We start from the raw sequence: 17,069 nt of genomic DNA, 5'->3' as shown, positions 1-17,069 counted from the left end.
AAATGTATTGAATTTTGACACTGTCTGAATGTACTGATCTTGACAATGCCTGAATGTACTGAATCTTGGCACTGCCTGAATGTACTGTATCTTGGCACTGCCTGGATCTTGGCACTGCCTGAATGTACTGAATCTTGACACTGCCTGAATGTACTGAATCTTGGCACTGCCTGAACGACTGAATCTTGGCACTGCCTGAATGTACTGAATCTTGACACTGCCTGAATGTACTGAATCTTGGCACTGCCTGAACGACTGAATCTTGGCACTGCCTGAATGTAATGAATCTTGACACTGCCTGAATGTACTGAATCTTGACACTGCCTGAATGTACTGAATCTTGGCACTGCCTGAATGACTGAATCTTGGCACTGCCTGAATGTAATGAATCTTGACACTGCCTGAATGTACTGAATCTTGGCATAGTCCTTGTAAACTGTTAACCATACAATCAGCCATTCTGACAACTCCAGTTTGACAAACTGTATCCTCAGTCCTATCTTACATTATCTTATGTCGCTACAACCTAAGTTTACCTGACATGTATCTGGTCTCCATTTATAGCTCCTACAGTAGCCGGACAAATCAACATAGGATTCTTCCTGTCAACAGCTTCCAGCTTCATACCAACTTTAAACTCATTTCTTCGGGGAGGGGGAGGCTCCTGGAAAGTATAGACATACAACTTTTATCATATCATCTTCAAGAGACAGTACACATTAAATTCTGTAAGAAATTTCTAACACATAAAAATTATGAACACAAATGGACTCCTGAAAATGTTATATGCATGTCAATGTGTATACATCAGAAGGAACTGATGTGAACCAAGAAAGGTCAACATGGTTTAGGTCATCTGATTGGTTGATCCTTAGCTCAATCTTGAAATTGACCAGTTGAGATAAATGGATAAGAAATCAGTTTAACAACTTTGGAATCCTGAAAGGGGCAGGCAAAACTATAAATCCTAGAGTAAGCTGGCTTCCTTCATTGTGATTTTTGTCAATCTTTGTACATACATAGTGTTATGATATTCATTCAGGATCTTTTATGTTTAATTATTTCACTCAAAATGAATTTCCCATAACCTGATCTGAGAGACAGTTTAATCCTATGGTCAGTACACCATCTCAGTACGTCTGCCAGATATCAGTCCATTAAATGAGTAGGAAGCTACAAAACAAGCAAATTCCTTACACAGCAACACTACTCCTGCAAGCCAGCTTTTTTCAAAGAAATGCAGCTCCTTATAAAGCAAACCAGCTCTTTACAAAGCAAGTCAATAATTACAAAGTAAGCCAATCACAACAAAGCAATAACAGTGCATCAGTACTTACAGATCTAAAGCAACTGTCTGGAGCACATACAGCACCATTTAATGTTTTCTGCATAAATGATGGCCAGGAGGATGGGTTCATTCTAAAACCTGAAATTTCAAAATAATATCTCATACCACTGCATCAAAAGAATTTTGATGAGGCAAATTCAACACACTGCAAGAATAGAATTTACTGCTTTTATTTGTTTTTGTTAAATATTTCTGCTAAACTGCCTGTTCACATTTATACCATACATTTCTTGCATATCAGACTGGCATTTCCAGTGATTTCACTGGCGCCTCAAAATTCCATCTTACACCATAGGGTGTTAGATAACTCTTGTGCATTAAACAATGTGTAAAGAACTACATCTGTGTAGAAGATTTATGCAGTAATTTATACTTTATTACTCAAAACAAGAGAAAAAAACTCCTCTTTGTTCCTTGTAGTATATTTCTCGATTAAAAAAACATTATTTTATGAAAAATACATGAAGTTATGCTGCAAATGATAAAAAAAAACAGAACTAAACACTGTTATTTGTCTTTGAAACGTTATGATGTATTTTGTATTTCTTGTTTACGGACATTGATTTCCTCTGCTTTGTGTTTAAATATGCTACTGTAAGAAAAAAGTGCTATAAAGAAAGTCATCTGTTTCTGATTTTATTTTTCCTATTTTTTACTGAACACATCATGCAAGAAAAAGCGTCTGTCACTCACTCTAGGTGTGGATGGGAATATCCGGCTCTCTGGTAACTCTTTACACAATCGTCATTATCGCTGAACATTTACCCTCGAGCCGTATATTCCCATCTGCACCAACAACCAGTGAAAGAATCTTATATTCTTCTAACAATTGTTGTTACTTGGTTTGCTTGAAACAAGAACCCTCTAAAATTTTGCTTGATTCAGTCTGGATGACTGACTAATGACTCAAAATAACTTAACACTGAAAACTAATAAATAACAAGCAGGGTTCTAGCCAGGATTTTCTGAAGGCATGTTGCAGAAGGATATTTTATGACGAGCAAAGGGGTGGGTGCGGGAGGGGTGTCCCCTCCTGAAGGGGGGGTATGGGGGGTCACCCCAGAAAATTTTGTGTTACTACAACTCTTTTTGGTGCATTCTGGTGCATTTCAGAGTGAAAAACATAGTGGTATTTTCAGTGATTAATAAGCATCATTTACATGTACAACAAGAAAAGATATTAGGTGATAAAAATCCTATGGAGTTATTTGCTGAATGACAATTAAAAGTTCATCAATTTTAAGTTGCTAAAAATGTTCATTTACTATTTTATTGTACATAAAACAACACAATTTTAGCACTGCACATAGATCTATTTGTATTTTAAAGTTATGTCTTCTATAATTTCTGCGGAGTTATTTGCTGAAAACTTATCTATTTTAAGTTTTTGAAAATGTCAACTGTTTGTTGTACATACATGTAAAACAACACAATCTGAGACTGTCATCCAGGGAAACGCTGGTTTCCATTTTGGACCAATGGCCATTTGGCGTGGCTGGGAGGGATTCTGAAATTGTGACCGGGGCCTCCGTGGCCGAGTGGTTAAGGTCGCTGGCTTCAAATCACTTGCCCCTCATCGATGTGGGTTCGAGCCTCACTCGGGGTGTTGAATTCTTCATGTGAGGTAGCCATCCAGCTGGCTTACGGAAGATCGGTGGTTCTAACAAAGTGTCCGTTCGTGTTGAAATAATGCACGAAGGGTATTTCAAACTTTTCTCTACAAGTTCTATTTTGAAAGTGACGACAGAAAACATTAATTCTTGCATTGTCTTTTCGATATTCCGCCCGAGAAAACACATTTCATACATGTGAAAAACATTAATATTACGGCGATAATTGTTCAAAAGCATTTTATCGTGTTGCACAATTTTTGACTTAATTCCTTACATTGTCTTTCCTTGATTGCGAAAAACATTCGGACGATAATTGTTGAATCATCTGTCATTATATCTAATGACATGTATAATCTTAAAACTTGCGAAAACAGTCACTTTCATGTACACATCACAAGATGCCGCCTGTCAAAGGATTTAAAGGCGGAGCTACGATGAAATTTACGTCACACGTTCCACATATAGGAAGCTGTCATTGGTTTATCGGTTATCATAACTCGCATCGCTTTACCTAAACTATCGGGTAGCACGTGGAAGCTTTTCGAATACACTATCGGATTAATCGGGGTGTTTATTGGGATGATTTTATGACATGTCGCTTCAGCAATTAAGGGATGACGGGGGAAATAAGGGATGTCGAATATACAACTCAAAGTCTGAAGGCATGTCGCACGCGACAGGCGATAATAGCCTGGCGAGAACCCTGACAAGAATTACAAACCACTTTACCTAAAGGAGGTTGCAGGAGCCCTCCATGTTTTTCACTGTGACCAATAGGATGTAGGTCCGAGCTGTCAACAAGACGCCAAAAATCGTTCTTGTTATCACTACCATCAAGTCTGAGACGTAACCTTGACCCCACAGCTGCTATCACCGTTGCAACACATGTTGAGGTCAGATTTCTCGGGTCAGCTGCCTCGATCTTCATTCCAGGCTCAAATTCATTTTTTGGAGGCTCTGCAGCCTGAAATTTAGAATGAAATACTTTGAGCATAAATATGTTCAAATCTATTGAATGCTTTTCAATTAACCTGAACCTAGTGGCCCAACAGACAGAATATTTCGTAGGTAAAAAAACTTGTTTTGCTATTTTTATACCTATGCAAAATCTTCATTTCGGATATACACATTTTTTTTTGGGGGGGGGGGGCAATGATAAACTTGTTTGAAGTAGTGTTCTAATAGAAGTTATATACAGTCAAACTTTGTTAACTCGAACTCTGATAATTGGTACACCACCCTTCTCTCGAACTCTCATCATCATGTCCCAGAAAAACTCTTGCACAATGAATTTTGTTCGATGCCTGTGTGCTGGGAAAAAAATATTTATTGCCGCAGCGGCCCGGGTTCGATTCCCGACTCGGGCGTGAGTTTTTCTTGATTTCACATTTTTTAAAGATAGTTTAGAAACAAAATCTCATGTTCTTATGTTCATAATAAAATTATAATGAAAGTTTTTTTTCTAAAGAAAAATTATTTTAGCAAAATCTGAGTCCAAACGCTTGTTGAAACGAGTCATCTGATTGGTTCAAATAAAACAAGAGGGCCATGAAGGCCCTGTATCGCTCACCTGACCTACGAATCATCAAGATTATCATTCTGACCAAATTTCATTAAGATATGGTCATAAATGTGGCCTCTAGAGTATTAACTAGCTTTTTCTTTGATTTGACCTGGTGACCTAGTTTTTGACCCCATAAGACCCAGATTCGAACTTGATCTAAAGATCATCAAGATTAACATTCTGACTAAGTGTCATGAAGATACAGTCATAAATGTGGCCTCTGGATTGTTAACAAGCTTTTCCTTTGATTTGACCTAATGACCTAGTTTTTGATCCCAGATGACCCAATATCGAATTCATTCAAGAGTTTATTAAGGTTAACATTCTGACCAAGTTTCATTAAGATTGGGCCAAAATTGTGACCTCTAGTGTTAACTAGCTTTTCCTTTGATTTGACCCGGTGACCTAGTTTTTGACCCCATAAGACCCAGATTCGAACTTGATCTAAAGATCATCAAGATTAAAATTCTGACTAAGTGTCATGAAGATACAGTCATAAATGTGCCCTCTGGAGTGTTAGCAAGCTTTTCCTTTGATTTGACCTAGTGACCTAGTTTTTGACCCCATCTGACCCAGATTTGAACTTGACTTATATATCATCAAGATTAACATTCTAAGTTTCATTAAGATATGGTCATAAATGTGGCCTCTAGAGTGTCAACAAGCTTTTCCTTTGCTTTGACCTGGTGACCTAGTTTTTGACCCTACATGACCCAGATTCAAAGTTAACCTTGAGATCATCAAGATTAACATTCTGACCAAATTTCATGAAGATATAGTCATAAATGTGGCCTCTACAGCATTAACAAGCTTTTCCTTTGATTTGACCCGGTGACCTAGGTTTTGATCCCAGATGACCCAATATCGAACTCGTCCAAGATTTTATTAAGGGTAACATTCTGACCAAGTTTCATTAAGATTGGGCCAAAATTGTGACCTCTAGAGTGTTAACTAGCTTTTCCTTTGATTTGACCTGGTGACCTAGTTTTTGATCCCGGATGTCCCAGTATCGAACTCGTCCAAGATTTTATTGAGGGTAACATTCTGACCAAGTTTCATTAAGATTGGACCAAAATTGTGACCTCTAGAGTGTTAACAGTCAAATTGTTGACGACGGACGGACGACGGACACAGGGCGATCTCAAAAGCTCACCTTGAGCACAAAGTGCTCAGGTGAGCTAAAAATATTGGCGGAAATAAAAATTGCGATATTGGAAACCGATTATATAGAAAGATGAATTTGGGCTGTCATCAGATCTACCCTTGATGCAGTGGTCGAGAGGGCTAAGACGCTTTCCTACGGAGGTGAAGGCCCCTAGTTTGAATCCTGGCTACTCCTATTGTGGTGTGTAATGCCCAATGGGGCAAGTCACTTTATCACGATTGCCTCAGTAGACCAATCACTAGAACAAATTTTGCTGGTCCTGTTGAGTTCAAGTTAACGAAATTCGACTGTATACCTGTTTAAAGTAGTATTCTAGGAGAAGTTATATATACCTGTTTGAAGAAGTGTTCTAGGAGAAGTTATATATACCTGTTTGAAGAAGTGTTCTAGAAGAAGTTATATATACCTGTTTGAAGTAGTATTCTAGGAGAAGTTATAGATACCTGTTTAAAGTAGTATTCTAGGAGAAGTTATATATACCTGTTTGAAGCAGTGTTCTAGAAGAAGTTATATATACCTGTTTGAAGTAGTGTTCTAGAAGTTATATATACCTGTTTGAAGCAGTGTTCTAGGAGAAGTTATATATACCTGTTCAAAGCAGTGTTCTAGGAGAAGTTATATATACATGTACCTGTTTAAAGCAGTATTCTAGGAGAAGTTATATATACCTGTTTGAAGTAGTGTTCTAGGAGGTTATATATACCTGTTTAAAGGTGTTCTAGAAGTTATATATACCTGTTTGAAGCAGTGTTCTAGGAGAAGTTATATATACCTGTTTGAAGCAGTGTTCTAGGAGAAGTTATATATACCTGTTTGAAGCAGTGTTCTAGGAGGTTATATACACCTGTTTGAAGTAGTATTCTAGGAGAAGATATATACACCTGTTTGAAGTAGTATTCTAGGAGAAGTTATAAACACCTGTTTGAAGTAGTATTCTAGGAGAAGTTATATACACCTGTTTAAAGTAGTATTCTTGGAGAAGTTATATACACCTGTTTGAAGTAGTATTCTAGGAGAAGTTATATACACCTGTTTGAAGTAGTATTCTAGGAGAAGTTAAATACACCTGTTTGAAGTAGTATTCCAGGAGAAGTTATATACAGCTGTTTAAAGTAGTATTCTAGGAGAAGTTATATACACCTGTTTGAGGTAGTATTCTAGGAGAAGTTATATACACCTGTTTGAAGTAGTATTCTAGGAGAAGTTATATATACCTGTTTGAAGCAGTGTTCTAGGAGAAGTTATAATATATACCTGTTTGAAGCAGTGTTCTAGGAGGTTATATTTACCTGTTTGAAGTAGTGTTCTGGAGCTGCTTCTCCTCCCACCTCCTTCAAGTAATCATCCCAGTTGAAAGTAACATCTACAACACAACAACAACTTTATGTTTGAATTCTGCAAACATTTTGATAAAATCTCGAAGACTTAGTGTTACAACAACAAAACATTTACACATTCTAATGTAGCATGTCTAACATATCTGGTAAGCTCAGAAGATGTTACAGGTTGAATACCCATGTGCAGCAACATTTCTCAGTAGCAGTTTTACAGAAGATACTAGTATTTACAACTCCCTAAAATCTTTATCAAACACTTCTGATTCATGGAGAAAAACTGTCCATTTCTCGAGAAAAACAGATCAATACTAGTACAGAACCATGGGACACTGGTTATGATAACTGCCCACTGTTACGATAACTGAAATACTGTTGAAAAATAGCAGTATTTACAAAATATTAGAATGTTTTGACCTCTTAATGTTGCATATAACACTGTGTATGATGATGTAAAAGATATAAATCTCTGAAGATTTTAGAGAACGAAATTCTCATCGTGTGAAGACATATTAAATTCCTATTAGTGACAGCAAAAAAAAACATGAAAAAGAAGATAACTTTGTCATTATTTAAGATAGTTATGGTTACTGTGTCTTTCAGTTCCTTTTATTGACAAGTATCATAAAATATTACACTGAATTCACTTCAGTTGATATAACGTCAATTGCTTAAATATAAAAAAATTGAAAAATCAAATAAAATTAGAAACGTTGCATAAAAAAAGCTTCAATGGTTTCCCAGCTATAAAAGGACAGCAAAGACTTTGCCAACTGATACCCCCACTGAGAATTCAAAAGGGGAATAACTTTGTAAAAAGTAGGTTACACTCAGTTGCTGTTATAAAAGGAAAAAAGCTCAACTTCACTCAAATGCTTTTTGGGGCAATTATCATGAATAACCTTCCTAGTTTTAATGGCAATGCTACTTCCCAACTGTTAGATGAAAACCCTCGACTTGGTTTTAACTTAAAGCACATAATTATGCAGCCAAAGATTGATTCCAACTGAGATGGCAAAAACTGTTTTTTCTCAATTTCAAAGGTAAAATTCACATTTTTCGTCTCTCTTTCTTTTTTTTACACCATTCAGCCAGGACTATGAAAATGTAACACTTGAAACACAAAAAGAAACATCATTACTGAACCAATTTCTTCTTAAAAGCAATATTTTAATCAAAATTTATTCAAAGTTTTATCAAAATTACCACTGCCTTCATAATGCCGATATATTTTCCACAAATGAAAAGGCCCCAGTCCCATTCCCAAAACACTGAACTTTACATGCAAAGGTTACAAATGAATGGAGAAAGCAGTTCCTCAGTTTATAAGTTATCCAAAACTTACTCTGAACTTCAGAGAAGCCCTTCGGTGTGTTAGGTGATGCTGACATTTTTTCCCTTCACATAATCTTCAAGAATCAAATCTGAAAGAAAAATAACAACAGCATTTACATAACAAAAAGAATGGAAGTTTGTCAGATAACTATATCACACATGTGCTTGTGGTGCTGCACCTTACGCCATTGTTAAAATATGGTTTAAATCTAGGTGGCCTATCTTTTTAAGATTTTATTTCCATAATTTTATCTTCATATCAGAGTGTATCTTTTTTGTAATATTTTAGGAGGTATATAACCTTTACACTTTTTGCAAGGTCTTTTAAAGATAAAATAAAACTGCCCATACAGCTTATAATCTCAAAAAACATACATTTCACTAAAGGGCAGGAAGGGAAACTTTAGGAAAGAATCTATGGGTTTTCCCTACTTCCTGAATGCAAAACTTGATACTAAATATAGTAATACCAAAATGACAAACACCACTAACACAGAAATCAGAAGTAGTTGTTGCCAGCGTCAAATTTAAATGTTGTTTTGATAGCGTGACTGAAGTTACATTAAGATTGTAATGGATTTGACAGCATTTAATTTGAACACCTGAAAAAGTTTTTAAATTAACTGTGTAAAAGTCTTGTTCTTTGAATAAAATGTGTATTTAGGATATTAGGAAAATAGTTCTGCTGTGCAAATGGAAGTAAGAATAGATATGATTGAATGTAAATCGCATGAAGTAGGCGCTCTATGTACAGAATTTGAATATACGTCTTGAAATCAGGATTTATTTGTCGTTTGTTTGTAAACAGGTTTGGTCATGTCCGACTGCTGGCTGTTGTAGGGAGGGTGCACTATGTGATTTATTTCATACTGCTGGCTGTTGTAGGGAGGGTGCACTATGCGATTTATTTCATACTGAGACTCAGAAATACAACATTCAATGAATCACATATATTTCTAAATGAATAAAAATAAATATAGAATAAAACGGTTATTAAGGGCCTAACATTGTTGTGTATAATATATATTTGCACTCATGTCAAGCTGGGAAAATACAGAAAAGGCAGAAATACAATATTAAGTGAATCGTTTTTTATTTTAACTAAAATAAAATAGATATAGAACAAGAGCTGTCCATAAGACAGCCAATACTCGACTATTCGAAATACTGTCTCAGAAGCAGGAAAACATTACCCAAAATATTAAAATATCTAAAGAGTTTCAATCCAGTACCTGCACTGCTAAACTTTAACTAGAAGTTATTAGTTCAAAAGGGGACATAATTTGACCAAAATGCATGTCAGAGTTATGGGACTTCATGCAATCAACTAGTTTGCATGTATTAGCAAGGCACATGTGAAGTTTCAACTTAATATCTGCATTTGTTCTGCAGATAGTAACTTGCACGCAAACTTTAACCAGAATGATCTAAGTCCAAATGGGGGCATAATTTGCTCAAAATACATGTCAGCGTTAAGGGACTTGATCCAGTGAGGTTGGTAATTGATCTAGAAACAGAAAAAATAAGTTTTAAATCTATATGCCTTTAAGTTATAGCTGTATGTACTTGCATGCAAAACTTTAACCATGATTTTCTTAGTCCAAAGGGGGTATAATTTGGCCAAAATGCAAGTCAGAGTTATGGGACTTGATGCTATCAACTAGTTTTATAACCCGGAAGACACTTGTGAAGTTTCAATTCAATATCTGCATTAGTTTTGGAGATAGTAACTTGCATGTAAAACCTTAACCAGGATTTTCTAAGTTCAAAAGGGGGCATAATTTGCCCAAAATACAAGTCAGAGTTATGGGACTTGACCCAGTGAGGTTGGTTATTGATCTAGAAAAAGAAAAAATAAGTTTCAAATCTATAATGCCTTTTAGTAATAGCTGTATGTACTTGCACACAAAACTTTAACCAGGATTTGCTCAAAATACATGTCAGCTTTATGGGACTTGATCCAGTGAGGTTGGTAATTAATCTAGAAACAGAAAAAATAAGTTTTAAATCTATATGCCTTTAAGTTATAGCTGTATGTACTTACATGCAAAACTTTAACAATGATTTTCTAAGTCCAAAGGGGGCATACATGTGATAAGTTCAGAATCCCAAAACTGGAGGTTTAAAAAATTGCCATTTTTCAGCTGGAGTTGGGGTCTCAAAACTGGAGGTTTTTTATTGACATAAATTATGCATAAGTCTACACCAGAAGAAACAACTGATCCTCATAACTCTTAATTGATTTGAATTTTGACAGAGTTATGCCACTTTTTAACTTACATTTTTTGGTTAAAGTTTTATATAATGTCCAATATATCTGTTACATTCAAAGCTATTGACTATTATGCTCCTTTTACTGGCAAAGCTTTAACTGCCCCTTTTACTGGCAAAGCTTTAATTCAGAGTCAATCACTGAGAAAGGTCGAGCATGCTGTTTTACTAGTGCAAATAATTGTACTCGAGAGTTGAATATCGTTATATTTTTTTGACTTGTCGATATCCGCCTCCGACAACGTAAAATATCAAAATGTAAAATCGGTCTACCCGAGGTCTCATTATTTAGACTAGCTGTTTTACAGAAGTTAAACAGATCAAATTGGTTGAAACACAGTCTCAATTTAGGTCTGGAATGGTGGTAACATGCATTAACATTATTCTACTCGAGGACTGAAGAAAAAAACGAAGCCCTAAATTGGTCTGAACACAACCCATAAATTATGTAAATTCCTTACCCCACCCATTTTCGTATAAAAATACTGATGATTTTGACATGAAAAACAGAAAACAGAAATGCATCAACATGTATTTACCCTTACCAAAATAATGTAGATTGAAGTTATCATATAAATGAGTGTGTGTTTTCATCCAATTTTCAATGAAATAAGTCCGATTTTCTAGCAAATTAATTTGGTAACATTGGAAGAAAATGGCGTAACTGCATAAGGGGAAATAACATTCATGTTCTAAAAATAGTACTGGGTTGGTTTTTCCAACAATTATTTATGTGATTGTATTTTCTTTGAATAATCAAAAATTCATTTCAGCTGGGAATTATTTCTTGTGATTTGGAGTTTTTTTGCTTCACATTGGAAAAAAATGGTGCCTAATTGGCATTGAGAATGGGTCGATATTCGGCCCCATGAGACAGGTGGAAAAGGCCCTGCTTGTCTAATCCCTTATCAAAACAATTAATCATGTTATCAAAATTCACCTGTGAAAAACTAACTCTTTCCTCCAGCTACGTGTCAAACATGTATAATACACAACAGTCGGTGACACTTTGATTTACTGTGTAAACATGTTTGGCACTCCTCGGTAATTATCAACCAAGTCATAATATTGATTTTTTTTTTTTTGAAAAGCGGGAGAATTATGGTTTTGGTCGGGAGACGGGAGGCAAGGTGAAAAAATCGGGATTTTGACCCTCCCATGCGGGAGATCACATGTATGAAAGGGGGCATAATTTTGCCAAAATGAAGGTCAGAGTTATGGGACTTGGTGCTATCAACCAGTTTTATAACCCCAAAGACACATGTGAAGTTTCAATTCAATATCTGCATTAGTTTTGGAGATAGTAACTTGCATGTAAAACTTTAACCACGATTTTCTAAGTCCAAAAGGGGGCATAATTTGCTCAAAATACATGTCAGAGTTATGGAACTTGACCCAGTGAGGTTTGTAATTGACCTAGAAAAAGAAAAAATAAGTTTCAAAGCTATATGCCTTTAAATGATAGCTGTATGTACTTGCACGCAAAACTTTAACCAAGGTGTGACACCGACGCCAGGGTGAGTAGAATAGCTAGACTATTCTTTAAATACTAGCTAATAAAAAGGTTATTTAACATTGTACTGTATAAATATTATAATTTATTATTCAACTTTACATTATTACACACTGTATTAGATTAATTGCACACATCATGACACAAGTAGAGCTAATACAAACCATAACTGAGCCAATATGAAAAAAGAAGGGCCAATACGGGAAAACAGGGCAAATACGGAATTCAAGCATTCTGATTGGTTCAAAAGAGAAGGCCAATACGGAGAAGTAACTTCCGTTAGATTTTTGAATGACACCATTTTGTTTTACATAAAAATTATACATTACAATAGTTTTCAAATTTTTGACAAAAATATTATCTAACATGTTCATGTAATAGCAAAGTAAGACTTCAAGCTGACGCACAATGTCGATGTTTTTTTGTAGATTATAATGTTACTTTCGGCTTATTCTTTATTGTGTACAAACAAGTTCCTGTCAAAAGTTCTGACAATTTTCAAGGAAATATTTGAGAAAATATATGCGAAACTCCAATTAACTGAAAGGATGAAACTTATCTTAAACAGACATTTGGATAGTGTGGATTATTTGTGCAATAATAATAGCCATTCACAAGCTGGGAAGTGGATGAATGCTATTGCTTGCGAACTCGAATGTCAGTTGGAAACTGCAAACCATTTTGGGTAAGAATATAACGAGGCATGGGGTTGTATAATATGTGATTGGTTGGTTGTATTATCTTGATCAACACATGTGTACAATTTTGTGTCTCATTGCCTGCAGCCTACAAAGAAATGACATTTAAAGCAGTTTCTATCACAGCTCAAACGGTAAGGCCTAAAAAAAAATTCTTTTTCTCCAGTAACATGCTAAAAAAATTAGTGTAGGTAGGTCGGAAAATGTTTTTAATCATCTTGAATATATTACTGCATTTACAGACAAGAAAACGAGTTTGCCGAAATCAATAATGGCAAAACGAATAGAAGATGATTATGTCCTTGTCATCTCGTTGTTAGAAAGCGTTATCAAGCAGCCCATAACCATCGTATTCAAAATTATAATTCAAAAACTTGTTTTCCAATGTTATTATAGTTTTATTATTAATGTGTGCATGTCCTAGACATAAATGAATAAATCTACTGGTTTCCCAGCAGTTTCCGGACCCACGTAGTTTTCCGGACCTTTTACATTTCGTGTTGTATAGACTTTATGCCGTCGTAAAGCATCTGGGTAACAATATCATATCATCTAGACCTTTGTTGCCTTTACATAGCAGCGAAAACCTAGCATTACTAACTTATTTATTATTTGAATATCCCGGTTGTTTTAACTTACTTCGATGTAATTGTTTACACAAGCGATTGTCAACTGCAGGGGAATTCCAGTTACAGTGCGCATGTGCAGAAATTGAGGCCCCTTGAAGGTAAAAATCAGTCAATTGCTCCCATTTGAAGGCGATACAGTAAAAACATACCGAGAGTAATAAAATAAAACAAAGAAAGTCAGAAAAATTGACCAATTCACTATACTGTGGCATTAAATTATCGATTAAAAATGGGAACCAAAATAGACGGGTATTTACCTACGATACTGTAGATCAATCAAATGTTTAGCAGCAGTGTCCATACCCGAGTGGTCAGGGCGTACGTTAGACTACCAATTTTTAGACCGTTCTTGTTCTTTTTATTTAAAAGTTGTAAATTATATTAAAAGTTCTTAATTTCTTTATTTGTAATATTACCAGTTCTCTCAATACGTTCCGTCATTTTTAGCGTGACGTTGCAAACGTCATTCAAATGTGTTAGACGTAACTGTAATAAGCATATTACAAATATAGTATTTGTAAAATTCTTGAAATATACTTTTCAAATCATCATCACGCCTTAGAATTATGTTTTAATTTTGAATATACATAACGAAATTGGAAATGTTTGCTTTTACAGAAAGGTTACAACTGTTACAATGAAAGGTCCGGAAAACTACTCGGAATAGCTGAGATATTAATGGAATTAATTGTCCCTTTTGAGGTCTCACCTACATTTGTGTTAATGAACGCAAGTAAAATACGAATTCCGCATGGCGTTTATGAAGAACCTAGCTTTCTTCTGTGGAAATTTTATGTTTCTACTATTTTTTGTTTGAAAGTTACTGGCAAAACATAACGATTTCGGTCCGGAAACTACTGGGAAACCAGTATGGTATCTGAAAGACATTAGGATACTATCTTATGACAATCGTATGATATGGATTAGCAGTCTTGTTAAGTTTATGCTCTTCTCGTCGCGAAGGTAGCTGATCCATTAGATGGGCAATTGAAAGTATAACAAAAATTGAAAAATATAACATTTTTACATCTCTTTGAACACAGGATAAATTGTTTTCTAGTAATGATCTATTACAACAACACTCAGAAAATTTCTTTTAAAGCATGCATTTTTCCCCAAAAATTGACTTAACATCAGGCTTTTTATTCCCCTTTGCCCAAATACCAAGCTATTTTTCCCCCAAATAATAGGCCTTGGCCCCTTCCCTTCTTGGTAAAAAAAATTCCTGTTATTTTTCGAAATCATTTTCAAATGTTAGAACTAATCAGATTAATAAGAACATGAAATTAACCATGAAACCATAGTAAAATACAAGATTTTTACCTGTAGCAAGTAATTCATTTTCAAACTTTGGAATAAAATGATTATAATCGAAAACAGTTATAATATTCACAAAAAAGAATCATTTTAAGTATTTTGACAGTGTAATTTCATTTATTTAAAAAAAGGTTGGGTCATGATGAGAGCACCTCCTTGTGGTGTGGCCTGGATGCCTATGCGTGGTATCTCCCCAGTTGGTGGCACATATGTAACTATAAACGCTCTCTAACAACAAGTTGACAATGACATAGACATCTCCTTCTATTTGTTTTGCCATTATTGATTTTGGCAAACTTTCGTTTTGTCAGCTGAAAATGCAGTAATTTATTCGAGACAATTAAAAATATACTTTTGTATGTATATGATACAAAATTATGTTTGAAGATACATATTGATATCTTAAGTAAATAACAGGTAAAATTATATTACTGGTACTGATGATAAACCCGGACAGATGATAAAGTCAATTGCAATTGATTATTTATATAATTGAACACACCATCTAGTAGCAGCCACTTACAACACCAACTGGTGTAAACAAAAACAAAATTGGTAAATATTCTGTGTAAATAAATGACTTAATTTTATCTGTTTAAAAATATTTATCCAAAATTACTGGGGAAGAGGGTGTTTTTTTTACGCATGCTCACTATCAACACATGAAGCCCTGACATTGGGTCACTTTTCATTATTTGATCCGGAATGACTGTTGCAGCATTTTTGGGAAAGTTTCAACATAACACTATGAGGAAAATTTTGTAAATGACAAAGTGGTCGAATTTATCATCAGTCAACGTTCGTACAGTCCCCATTTTACACACCCCTTTCAGAGCCTCACTTCGTGTGAGTTTGCTTACTAAATATAAATTTCTAAGAGTAAGATAAGACAGTGGAACTAACAACCAACACAGATTAAAATTTACAGATTTATTAAAATGACCGACGTTTCGACTCTTCACGAGTCTTCATCAGGGTAAATATAAATTTGAATTATGTAAAGTTTTCAGCAAATGGTAAGCTTTATGTTGATACCAACCACTGATAACAGTTTGCAGAAATAAAAAAATTACAGGTAAAAAACCTCATTTTCTGTTTTGATTTATCATTATTCATAACTTTAACATGTCCAAAACATTGTGGAATGATACTTATTTCACTTGGGTATTGATTACATTTTACTCGGACTTTATCATAGACTCCCTGTATAAAATCTCGAAGTTTTAACTAAAATAAAGGTATCAAATCGAAATAATATTTCAATGAAACTTCAATGTGTTGTTGTTTGTAGCATCATTTGGAGCATGTGCAGTGAAAAATCTTGATTTGATTTCTTCAATTGTGTGATATTTATTTCTAAAGTCACTTTATGTTCATTGTAAAAATACCTTGTTATACCCAAGTGGAAACTGGCAGGTACTCTAAAATGCAGCTCTCTGATTGGTCAGCTAGAACCCCTAATGTTCTGTGATGTCATGATAAAGTTATGAATAGTGTACCAGTAAATCATAACTTATTCATTTACTAAGAAATCAATTACCGGACAGCTAGAAAATAGCCTGAGGATTTGCTAGGCCTCTGGTATGCTGACAGCTAGAACGCAGGCTAGGCATCCGGTTACTGGACGGCTAGACTAGACACTTCCTTAAAAAACTGGGTGCCTGGCTTTTAGTTTTGGGTAAAAATTAACTTCAATTATCAAAAAAAAAACTTTCTAACAAATCATCAGTTTTAGAATTAATATTTAATTTCCAATTTTTCCTATCATAACAAACATACTCAGCAACAAATTGTATTAAACTTCCCTATAGTCGAGCACCTGTTATGGTCGCGAGATCATTCAGTTCAGCAAATTTTGTGTTCCAGATACTAGTTAATATTAAGCAAACAAGAGATGTTAACAAACGAAATGTCATTCAGTTGATAAATAATACTTTCTAGTAAGGACCTACAGAGGGAAGAAATCGTGACATTAACTGAGAACAGGAAGATTAACAAATTACTCACAAATTTAGGATCAAAAATTTATCATTTGTTTTCGTTCCGCGAACAAATTTAAAAACTCAAAGACTTTAAATGGAAGGAAAGAAACCAATAACACGGAAAGACATAAACTACCAGTAGAATTAAACTGTTGAACAGTAAAGACGATAAGATTTGATATATTTTATCAAAGAAGTATAAATTTATTTTTATAGCTCTTTGATTTTATTTAATACTAGATATTCAGTATATGTTAAAAATAAGACTGAATTACCATGGTTATTTTTTGTTAAGGATAC

At 34.7% G+C, this 17,069-nt stretch overlaps 1 protein-coding gene across 4 annotated transcripts in view; it reads right to left on the bottom strand.

Moving 5' to 3' along the window:
- LOC123551923 (sex comb on midleg-like protein 2) overlaps positions 1-16,842 on the bottom strand; it is a 28,643-nt gene extending 11,801 nt beyond the window's left edge. For 3 of the 4 annotated variants that reach the window (XM_053541478.1, XM_053541479.1, XM_045341227.2), the window contains exons 1-6: positions 16,795-16,842; positions 8,370-8,448; positions 6,980-7,053; positions 3,691-3,925; positions 1,338-1,426; positions 537-664 (exon numbers count right to left, since the gene is read on the bottom strand). In XM_053541478.1, the coding sequence (XP_053397453.1) occupies positions 537-664; positions 1,338-1,426; positions 3,691-3,925; positions 6,980-7,053; positions 8,370-8,415 (572 nt within the window). In that variant the 5' untranslated portion in view covers positions 8,416-8,448; positions 16,795-16,842. Of the gene's footprint in view, positions 1-536; positions 665-1,337; positions 1,427-3,690; positions 3,926-6,207; positions 6,221-6,979; positions 7,054-8,369; positions 8,449-16,794 lie in introns of those variants that run through there. The other variant, XM_053541480.1, reaches the window with a different exon arrangement.
- Between the last annotated feature and the right edge of the window lie 227 nt (positions 16,843-17,069).

Source organism: Mercenaria mercenaria, chromosome 4, assembly GCF_021730395.1.
Source record: "Mercenaria mercenaria strain notata chromosome 4, MADL_Memer_1, whole genome shotgun sequence".
NCBI classification, from domain to species: Eukaryota; Metazoa; Mollusca; class Bivalvia; order Venerida; family Veneridae; genus Mercenaria; species Mercenaria mercenaria.
This window is presented reverse-complemented; position numbering and strand designations above follow the sequence as displayed.